The sequence below is a fragment of the Chlamydotis macqueenii genome, chromosome Z, assembly GCF_036417535.1.
Source record: "Chlamydotis macqueenii isolate bChlMac1 chromosome Z, bChlMac1.mat, whole genome shotgun sequence".
NCBI lineage: Eukaryota > Metazoa > Chordata > Aves > Otidiformes > Otididae > Chlamydotis > Chlamydotis macqueenii.
The window spans coordinates 54,567,839-54,579,093 of NC_141593.1; the positions used below are offsets into that span (position 1 = coordinate 54,567,839).

Genomic DNA, 11,255 nt, shown 5'->3' on the forward strand with positions numbered 1-11,255 from the left:
CAGCAAGCTTGATTTTTCAAGTTCTTAAAAGTCAGTGAAATGTCTTCTTTAATGCATAGTATTATACAACAGTAGAGACCATTACTGTTAGTCAGCAGGAACTGAAGTCACTCTGGGACTGGAGACAATAAGCCCCCTGAAACACAGTGAGAAAAGCACAATAGCTTTGTGAACATCTTTCATATAGAAGTACAGCACCATCATGATTTACAAGTTATCAGCGCTCTGTGGCCAGAAATCAAGTATGTAATCACAGACATGGTATGTTTTATACTCCAGAGACTGGAAAAACTGTAGGTATCCAATGCTATTAGCATGCATGACACACCCTTATTAAAAACTTTTGCATTCTCAACTTTATCTTGCAAACTGTTTTGCTAAGTCTGAACCTAAAATAATTGCTTTGCTTCTTTGCATAAGCCTAAATGCTTACTAAAATGTTAATTGCTTTGGAAATGAAACATCCTGCAATAGAACAGCCGAGCTGCTACATACAACTTCAGCTTAACTTCTGAATTTTATACCATGACAGTTTTTAAAACTAATACTTAAGTATAATACCAAATGTAACTGAAATTGCATATTCCATCCCCCATCTTTTTTTGGGGGAGAGGGCCCAAAAAAAAAAAAACACCTCCCCCCACCACTTAAAAAAAAAAAAAAACAAACAAACAAAAAAACCCCAAAACTTCACATAGCCACCTATCCACACTGCAGAACAAATTAACGACATTTGAGAAGTTAATGATTTGAGTTAATTAATGCTCACAATGAAACTGTTGATAAGGATCCTGTAATTAGGCTGTCTACAGCTCCTCTGTGCTACAACCTACCAAGAAAACTGCTTGCCATGCTTTGAAATGAAACATTAAGTTACATTTTTAGAAACTACAGTTCCAGAATAAGTTAGATTCTGTGCTGCAATGTCTTAATGCTGTCACAAAGAGCTTTTTTGACTGCTGCAATATAAACACACCAAAAACCTATCTGCCAAGCTTAGAAATTCAAGTAGCGTTCTGCTTACAGAAGAGAGTGTCTAACGACCTGGTCATCCCATCATGGACAAGAAGTTAGAAATTGGGGTGAGGGGCAGCAGAAGTCATCAGTGTGTTTTCACATATATTATACAGTTTATTTGTAGTGTATATCACTCTGTGCTCAAGGCAGTAATTGCCAACTTCCATTCCATACTGACTTAGAATCAGACTACAGAAAGTCTTTTAACTCCATCAGGAAGGGACCTGAAAGGTAAAAGTAATTTGCTGTTTGGGTTAGTAATTATTTTGATATCTAATCTTGGACATTGCAAGGAAGCATCTCTATAGCACACCAAACAATTACTTCTATCTGAACAGATGAAGAGTCAGTTTCATTTAAAAAAAAAAAAAAAAAACCAAGCAAAGAAAACCTGAACAAGAAACACACCACACTTAAAAGAATTACCACATTCCCCAAAAAACCTCCCAGATCAGTGCAGACACAGCGAGCTGCCTAATAATGCTGTGAAATAGAGCAGTCTCAAAAGCACACACATTTTCTCATGGAACCCCACCTATAAGGACTAAAAGGTGGGATGAAAAAAGTTCTGGCAACAGAACTTCACTTCCCTGGGATGTGGCCCACATGTTCCTTTATTCCCCTAGAAGAAAAACCCACTATAACATGGACTTCTTAGAGCACAGCCAAATATCAGGAGGCAATTTTCAAACTGCAAGAAAACAGTATGGCAATAGTTTGATCTGGCTTCAGTTTGGTCATGGTAGTTTAATAGTTTAATCACGATCTAAAAGCTACACCAAATTAATTCCAGGTTCAGCTAAAGCTTGCCTTTTAATAAAGACAGCCTTCAGCGCAAATAAGTTTTCCCTGTAACTCATCTCCAGTAACACACCGACTAGTCCAAAATAGGAAAAGCTTGACACGCACAGCTTCAAAATTTTGAAGCCTCGCTAACACTGCCCTCACGCGCGGAGCTACCCAGCACGACCCAAAAGGCTCCTCGAGGAGAGGGCGCCTCGGCTGTGTCTGTGCAGCCTCCAGCATCAGCAGAAGGAGCTTTGCTTGTGCGCTGCCCGCGCAGGCAAGGCCATGCCCTTTCAGCTGGAGAGGAGACAAACCTCTCCTCGCTGCCAAAAGCGATCGCATCCTTCTTTTATTTCCCTTTAGCACCTCTTCCAAACGTCTTCACTCCCCTTCCCAGCCTAGTACCTCCCGCAGATCCCGAACTGGCCGTCTGCTGAAGGCGATATGGACCACAAGCTGAAAACGGTTGCGTCTGTAACAGATCTTCTCCCGGTTACGGAGAAAACGTTTGCCCGGCAGACCTGCAGCTGCCACCACCTCTCACCATGGGGACCCTCTCCCAAAAACATAGCGGTGAAAAGCCCCACTGCGTCATTTAAGAAGAAAAAAAAAAAAAAAAAGGGAAAAGACGCAAGCGACTCGATGCGCCTCCTCGAGGCTCGGCGCGCTTTCAGCTTCTTCCTCCCACCGCCGCCGACACGCACCGAGCAGCCGCCCGCCCCGCGCCCAACAACCGGCGCCGGGGGCGGCCCCGGCGGGGGCTCCCTGCCCGGCGCGCAGGCGGCCCGGGGACGGCCGGGGATGGGGATGGCGCTCACCTTGTCCAGCTCATCGTGCAGTTCGGCCAGGCTGGGCCGGATGAGCTTCTCGCCCAGGTCGGCGGCCGTGTGGCGGTAGTGGTCGATGCGGGGCACGGCGTCCATGGTGTTGTGGCCGAAGGTGCGCAGGTAGTAGGTGTTGGTGTGGGTGTCGTAGTAGTAGTGGTGCTGCCCGCCGGAGTGAAGGCTGCCCTCGCTCAGCACCGTGTCGCCGCCGTTCTGGAAGCTGACATTGCCGCCCTCCGAGCTGCCGCCCCCCGGCTCGCCGGGGCTCTCCTCGCCGGCCGATGGGTCCACGAAGTTCACCCGAAACCGGCCCTTAGCTTCCTCGCTGCCCTTCCCCGCCGCGTCGCCTTCCCCGCTCGCCTTGCGGGTCTCCCCGGCCGGCCGGCCGGCGCCCTCGGCTACCAGGTCCACCTGGAAGCGGCTCTGGCTCGGCGTGGGACCCAGCGGTCTGCCCAGCGCACCGCCGCTAGCTGCATCCCTGCCCTCCTCGGAAAGCCGCTCCTCGCCCGTGGCCCCCGGCACGGCGGGGCCAGGCGGCGGCAGCAGCTGCTGCTTGCCCTCCATGCCTGCTGCTCACCGGTCGAGCGCTGCGCGCGGCGGCGGCCCCGGCGGCTCTGAACGCCCCTCCCGGCGGCGGCTCCGCTGCTTTAAGCCGCCAACCAGCGCCCGGGGCTGCAGCGCGCCGCACACAACCGCAGGCGCCGCGCGCCCCGCCCCCTCCCCGGTCCCCCCCCTTTCGCGCCGCTGCGCCAGGTGATGATGCCGGCACGGCCACCGCCCGCCCCCCCGCCGCGCGCCCCCTCAGCCGAACCCGGCCCCTCCGCCGCAGCCCTCTCGCTCCGCTCCGGCCGCTCGCTCTTCCTCTCCCTCCCTCCGCCCTCGCCGCCTCCCTGTTCCCTCTCGCCTTCCCTCGAGCGCACCCGCTACGCGAAGGCGCCGCCCGCCGCTCTGACAGCGCCGCGCGGGGAGGAGCGACCGTGCCGGGCGAGCCCACCGGGGCTTCAGCAGGAGGGAGCGGCGCGGGAGCCCGCGGCCGGCGCGGGGCGCTGAAGCCGGGAAGGAAACGGCTGTCGGTGCCCTCCGCTTCCCCGCTCCCGCCCTGCCGGCCGCTCCACCTGATCCCCGCTCGGTGGAGGCAGGAACTTGGAGCCGAACCGGCCACCACCGCCTCGCCGCGCCCGCTCGCTTCCCCGCTCGGGCGGAGGCGAGATGCTGGGGGCCGCCGGCACCGCCCGCTCCCGAGACTCCGCCCGCTCGCGGCTGCGGCGGCGGGAGCGGCTCTGCGGCCCGCTGGCGGGGAGAGCGGCGGCGGCTCCTCCTGGCCCTAACTATGGCAGCCACCGCCTCCGCCCCGCGGCGTCGCGGGAGGGGGTTGGGGGCGAGGGCCTAGCCCGGGGCGGGAGGGGGGCGGGGCGGAGGCCCCCCGGCGCTCGCGCGCCTGTCAAAGCCTGTCAGCCCGCCGGCCGGCGCCACGTCTCGCGAGAGGAGCGCCGGCGGAGGGGGATGCGAGGACGCTTGCGCGCCCCCCTGTCCCGCTCGGGGGGGCCCCCCCTTCACCCCGCGGCGGGAGCCGGGCTGCGGTGTGGCGGCAGGAGGGTCGGCCTACTTGACGTGGCGGGCCAGACGGCTGCCGGCGCTCCTCTTCGTCCCCGGTCGCTGCCCCGAGCGCATCGTGGGCGGGGGGAGGTCGAGGGGACGGAGGGTAGGCGGCCGCGGCGCTCCGAGGCCCAGGCAGCCGCGGGGCCGCCGGCGCTGGCTCTGTCCCACCCGCCCAGCCCCCTCGCCTGCCCTCAGCCCTGCAAACCCCCCAGCCCCGGTTGGAGCCGCCGCGTCTCGGCTTTTCCCGTACGCCACCTAGCTGCTCCTCCGCTCTCCGCCTGCCCGGGGGCCGGTGTGCGGCTGGGGTGGGTGCGTGCCGAGACGAGGTGCGTGCCCGCGGGTTCCGCGTGGGCCAGTGAATGCCGGGGATGCACGGGAATGCGTCCCCACGGGTGCCTTGAAGGAGGAATAGACGAGGAGAGCAAAAGTAGGTGATCGTTTTCGCCTTCCAGCCTGCAGATCCCTTCCGAGTGTGCTGTAAAAATCATTTTCTCCTCGTGTAATCAGTCTAGTGTCAGCAATAAGTCTGTCTCGGTGTCCTGTGTTGCGACTCTTTGCCCCTATTACCCTAAATTGTATTCCTTCTCCAAAGTGTACGTCGTTAGTTCTTTAATTTAAAAAAATGCAATCGTTCTGCCGCGCCCTCTCATAGTGGAGCACAAGTGTCTGGATAAAGCATGGGAGCTTAGCTCTAAGCCTGTGGAAAAGAAACCTAAGACATAAGGAAAATCCTTCAGGTTCCATAGTAGGAAATTAGGGATCCACCAACATTTTTCCATCACGTATTTTTATTGTCTTATGCTTGAGGGTAGTAGCTGACAGAATAGCAGGAGAGTTGGGCAACAGTTGCCAAAACAATTTTACCTTATTCAGTTGCTAAAAATCATCAAGCAAACGTTCAGTTAAGTTAAACTTCTCAAGCAATGGCCCCTCTTTATTTCAATAACATTTTGGTTGGTACTTACTGGTTCCAAGTCTTTTTTCCTAATGAAGTGTAGTTTCATATATTTTTCCCCTTTCTCTAGCAAAGCCTCAGCGCCAACATCCGTTTTCTAGCTCACTGCATCTCTATTGTTTTGTTTAAATCAACAACAAACTTGGTGACATCATCCAACAGAAAAAGACTGGGGTTGTAAAACAAAGCTTACTTTTTCTTAACAGTTACTTAGGGGAGGAACTGTTTAAATTTTAGGGATGTGTACATGTGTAAAAGAGCTGGGGACACTTCAGTAGATTGAAAAGATGGGTACAGTGATCCTTTCCTGTTCAAACACTATTCTAGAAAAATAACAAAAATAATATACTTCAAAATTGTTGGAGAAATTCCTTGATGGACTCCAAAACTCTCAAGAGTAACATTAAAAAAGACAGGACTTGACCAGTTTTCAGAGTGTAAAGAATAAAAAGTCTGTGAGTGAACTGGAAAATAAAAGATTAAAACTGTGGTGAAAGTTTAGCTTTTGTCAGGGAGCAAGGACTTGAAAAGCAGTGAATAATAAAGACAACAAGTCAGAATAAAGGATTTGGGTTGAGAATTGAAAGCAAACTGCGCTAGAACAGCAGGTGATGTGCAAAGAACATCCTCTGCTGTACGTTTTCCATAAGCAGACATAAATACTGCATGATCAACAGCAGCATAGAGTGTCATATGGTAAGGTGTTTGAAAGCAATTTAGATTTGGAAATCATTATTTCTGTCAGTTTCCTTTATAAATAAGTAATAACAAGAAAGAGGAGGAAAGCAGTTTCAGAAATCCCGTACAATCCCACTCATGATGGTGGGATTGTATCATAATGTTTAGCTATTTTAAGTCAAGCAGCTTTCTGTATGTGTGAGTGAATATATGTTGGCTACATCTGTGAGGCCCGGAGCCCACCTGATATCAGTTCCTCTTTCATCTTTGTTTATATTATTGCAATGCAATGCTCAGACATTTAACCTGTCCCCAGAATCAGTGATCAGGTTGGCCTCTCTCATGCCAAGGGAGGCCAAAGCAGCAGTCTGAGCAAAAAAAAGGTGGCAGATGGAGCCCTTGCACTTCAGGCTTCAGGAAGAGGTTCCTTCTTAGAAGAAGGAAGAGGGAACTGGGTGGAGAGAGTATGCTAATGGGAAGAAAATGGGGCCCAGAAAAGCCTTAAGAGAGAAGAGTACATCATCCTAATGGAAAGACAGTAGGAGCACATGATTCTGCACGAGGCGGAACATTAAGGATATGAAAGAAAAAGACAAGGTGTAGTTTTCATAACAAATAGGTTTTGTGATATGCATCCATCTAATGTAATGTGAGACAATGCTAAATACTGGCTTTGAAGAAAGCAAATAATTGAGGATGCTGCCACAGTCTCCACGAAAGACAAGGAAATAGAGGACCCAACAATAAGAAGAAGATGGATGAGGAAAATGCAGACCTCTCAGAACCAAAAGCATCAAGGAGACTGAGAAACACCACTGCATGGGAAACCGACCAGAGTAAGAGGAAAATGGACCAAGTCTTCACCAAAGGTCCTGGAGCTTCAGGTGGCCTGTGAGAAGAATGAGAGAGTCTGTAACAGTAAAGGAGAATAAAAGGCACACAAACTCACATTAACTGCCAAATAAAATGCCACTGATACTAAAAAATACACTTTGAAGACCAAAAAAAACCCCAAAACTAACCAAGGATATTCAGTTTAAGCTCTCTGTTAAATGGTTTCTGACATACCACTACTTTAAACATCAGTACAGTAAGAGTCTGGGTATCATTGGCGAACAAAACAAAAATGTAACATTAAATAAAAGTAGGCAATATATTACTCTAATTCTAGCTAATACTATTTACCACAGAATGTTAACAAAACAAGTTTTGTTTACAAAGTGTGGAGGGAGGAGCTTTGCAGGGCGTCAGTGTCCTGTCAAAGATGCAAAAGCACTACTGAACATTTAAAACTTGGTTTTGTTAGTTTAAAAACTTGGGAACATTGAATTAATATTTATTTATGCATGCATAATACATACACTTACTGGAGAAAATATCAGATGCAGTTGGCCCGTTGGCCTACCATTGTCAAAGGTACCTTTCCTCACCAGCCATATCCTTTTGCTGTTCAAGATACGTGTAAGGGATGTTTTCTTACTAATTTTTAATTTTTTTTTTCTGCATATTCTAGTCAGCTAGTCATGCTTATGATCTATTTTGTTTTCAGTTTAATGTATTTGGACACATCTTCAGCTTTTCAAATAATTACTTCTTTCTCCTAGTAACTTGCATTATTCCTGCTGTTCAGTTGTGCCAGGTTCCTCTTAACCTTTCTCAAGTCATTCTTGATTGGTGGTATAAATTTGCTCTGTCTCTTCAAAACGATATTTTTCAGCAATCAGCACCTGTAAGAACCTAAGATTTTTTGGTCTCCTCTCCAGCTTTGTATTTGACCAGCTTCCCTTTTTTTTTTTGTTTTTCCGTTGAGCATAGATCTGGTGGATTTTGAGGTTTTGCATACTTTTTTTTTTCTGCAGGACAAGCTGTAGGTACTGTTGCAATGCAGTTCTTCAGTGCTAAAATTTTGGAATAGGTCCTTTGTGTGCAGTGCCTGAACCATAATGAGAGTTATTTCCCGCCTTGTATACCACCTACCTAGTTGGTCCTTGATACAGTCGTTGTTAGCATTTAAGAATGCTGTTTCTGCATCTTGATCCCACATCACATTTTCCCAGTCAGCACATGGCCTTCTTTCCTTCTTTTCCTTCCTTTGTTTCTTCTTTTGTATTGTTTCCTTCCCTCTTTTTTCCTTCCTATTCCATAACAAATAGAGGCAGTTAGTATTTGTATTCTACTACTTTGCTGTTTATTGTGTCCTTCATAATTATTAAAGGTGTTCATCCAAAGCCCTGTGTAAGTAACAGTGTCTTTTTTTTCCCAGAAATCTGGATGAAGTCCTAACAAATACTGTATTGTCATGTGGCAACTTACCTGTATTTGTGTTATACTAATCCTAGCTTACAAGAAGAAAAAAAGGTAATTGCAGCAACACTTCTGAAGGGCTGCCAGATAAATCCTATGATTAAGACACTCAAAAATTAAATCCATTTACTGGCAGCTGGATGCGGTGGTGGAACAATCTCTTAGAGGGGCCTCTCTTGTTCCGACCATGCTTTTGATGTGTCCATGTGTGTCTCCAGTATTCCACTGCCCTAACACAACACTGCCTTCTTTTTATTGACCCAGTGGTAACAAGAATATCTTTATAATTACTCTAGTTATTTCTAATATTTGAGGATTTCTAACATTCTCAGTTTGAAGACTGACATGCAAAATAGGTTTTTGATAGCTTCTTCAAAGGACTTCAATTTTTAATACTCTCTTAGTAATGTATTTACAAAGGAGTGAGGTGGAGGGTACAACTCTTGTCCATTTAGAAACTGAAGTTTTTGCAAGATGCTCTGCTTTTTTTGGCAGATGGATGAAGGACAATTCAGCACCTGCTGCATGCCTTGAGTTTCCATGTCTAGTTTTAGAGTGCTGGTTTATCTTTAAAGTTCTAGTTGTCTTAATATCCAAGAGACTGCCTTTCATCCTATGCCCGTATCAGTCCAGTCGAGACCAGTGAAGCCCTGTGGGCTCTGGAACCCATTGCCAAGATCTACATGTGACAAAGTGAGATTAAATGTGAAGACCTTATAATTACGGACTTTAATTATCACATATCATCCAGAGCACTTAACGTCTGACTCATTCCTTTTTTTTTGCCCAGCATTTGAAAATTGCAGTGTGTATATACCTGTGTTAGAAACAAGAAATTATTGAAAGGGGAGATGGAGTTTGTTATCTTAAACTGCTGTGGTTATGGCCATTTACATCAAGAATAACTTGAGAGTATAGATGAACATATTGCAACAATTCTGGAAATGTAAATAAATAAGCAAAAAAACAGGCTTTTTGTGCAGTGCAATGTATCTTCAAACCAAAAGGATACTTTTAATGATTTTATTGTTGTTGTTTCTAGTTTCAGTCATTTCTACAAGTCTCAGTCTCTAAGGAATTTTATAGTAGTTGAAGCTGCAGGGTAGCACTGAGGCACTGCTGAAATTTAAAGCCTGGATAGCCTGAATGCTCCATAACTGTTCAGTCCAGACCACAGAGTACTAATTTTGATTCCAAACTTTGCATGCAGATTGCAGCCAAGTAGCGCAGGACAGAGCTTGCACAGTCTCTCTCACCAGAGATCCTTCTATTTAATTTCTCCATGAGCTAGGAACCTGTTCTGATACTTTCTTCCTGACACTTCTGCATGAACTAAGTCCTTTTTGTATGATTCAGTTCCTTCATCAATTCATCTCTTTGCTCTCTAATAGTTCTATATATGGAAAATGATATCCAGAATTTTAATGTTTGAAATTACTTCTTGTGTGAACGATATGCAATAAGTCATCTCAAACATTAAACTTCTGGAGATCATTCTCCATATATAGACATGAGATAGGCAGAATACAGGGATGAGGATGCTTTACTTTTCAGGGATGTATCGTCTAAGTGATTTCTGTTTCTTGTTTTTCCTTTTCAAAGATTTTTTTCTCACTACATAATCATATTTGTTGATGATAAAATAGCTTCCATGTCTTTTTATCCCATTTATGGACTTCTGAAATGGATATCCTCTGGAGTAGACATCCACTATGTAAAGAAGCCTAAGGAAATGGATTGGCCAGCAGCTCACCAGTGCCCACGACAAGACATCTGTATTTCCAGAAGCTCAAGCCAGCTAACCACATTCTACTCGTACAATTAATTTTCAGTCTTTTTCTTTTAATTCTCCTTGTGTTATAACAGTCAGTCCATTAAAATATTTGGGTTTTTTTTTTTCTTTCATGTTCTGTAAACCCTCATTATCAAACTCAAGTGGAAGTTACCAATAATTTATGCTGCATTCATACTTTTGTTTTTTTTCAGCTTGTCTACTTCATTCAGTGTTTGAAAAACTCTTAGGTTTTGTTCTGCCTTATTATAATCTATTATTTTAGAATTTTTATTATTTTTTAGTTTTTCTTCTGGGAAACTATCTAACTTTTCCAAGAAATAATCCCAGCACTGTTTGTACTTACAGTTTAGCAACTCATTGGTGAAATGACATAGCTTTAAAAAAAGTATAGTAAACAAAGTATGTGAGCAAATACACCCTGCCGGATCCAAGAGCCTGGGAGAGGTGAGGCTGCTCAGCTCCACGTCCCCAGCTCCAACCAGCAGCGAGGCTGGAGACGTGTTCCCAGCAGGCAGACGCGTTCCCAGCAGGCAGACGCACACAGAGCACACGTACAGACCACGTATGTACCTATACACGTGCCTGAACACACGGACACCGAGAGCACTCACGCAAACACAGGCAGCAGCAGGGGCCTCGTCCTGCTCATCAGAGACAGATGGAGGTCCACAAGTGAATGAGGTGGGAAGGCCAACCGCATCCTGGGCTGCATCAAGAGAAGCGTGGCCAGCAGGTCGAGGGAGGTGATTCTCCCCCTCTACTCTGCCCTGGTGAGACTCCACCTGGAGTACTCCGTCCAGTTCTGGAGTCCCCAACACAAGAAGGACATGGACCAGTTGGAAAGGGTCCAGAGGAGGGCCACAAAGATGATCAGAGGGCTGGAGCACCTCTCCTATGAGGACAGGCTGAGAGAGTTGGGGCTGTTCAGCCTGGAGAAGAGGAGGCTCCGGGGAGACCTGATAGCGGTCTTCCAATACCTCAAGGGGGCCTACAGGAAAGATGGGGAGAAGCTGTTCAGTAGGGCCTGTTGTGATAGAACAAGGGGTAATGGGTTTAAATTAGAAGGAGGTAGGTTTAGATTAGATATTAGAAAAAAATTTTTTACAATGAGAGTTGTAGAGCACTGGAACAGGTTGCCCAGAGAGGTGGGGGATGCCCCATCCCTGGAAACGTTCAAGGCCAGGCTGGATGAGGCTCTGAGCAACCTGATCTAGTTGGGGATGTCCCTGCTTCTTGCAGGGGGGTTGGACTAGATGACTGTTGAAGGTCCCTTCCAACTCTAACTATTCTATGATTC

General features: G+C 47.3%; 1 protein-coding gene across 4 annotated transcripts in view; it reads right to left on the reverse strand.

Moving 5' to 3' along the window:
• Window positions 1-3,298, reverse strand: part of SLC12A2 (solute carrier family 12 member 2) — a 68,205-nt gene extending 64,907 nt beyond the window's left edge. For 2 of the 4 annotated variants that reach the window (XM_086771525.1, XM_086771524.1), the window contains exon 1: window positions 2,622-3,298. In XM_086771525.1, the coding sequence (XP_086627651.1) occupies window positions 2,622-3,191 (570 nt within the window). In that variant the 5' untranslated portion in view covers window positions 3,192-3,298. Of the gene's footprint in view, window positions 1-2,208; window positions 2,336-2,621 lie in introns of those variants that run through there. The other 2 variants (XM_086771523.1, XM_086771527.1) reach the window with 2 other exon arrangements.
• Window positions 3,299-11,255: the final 7,957 nt, after the last annotated feature.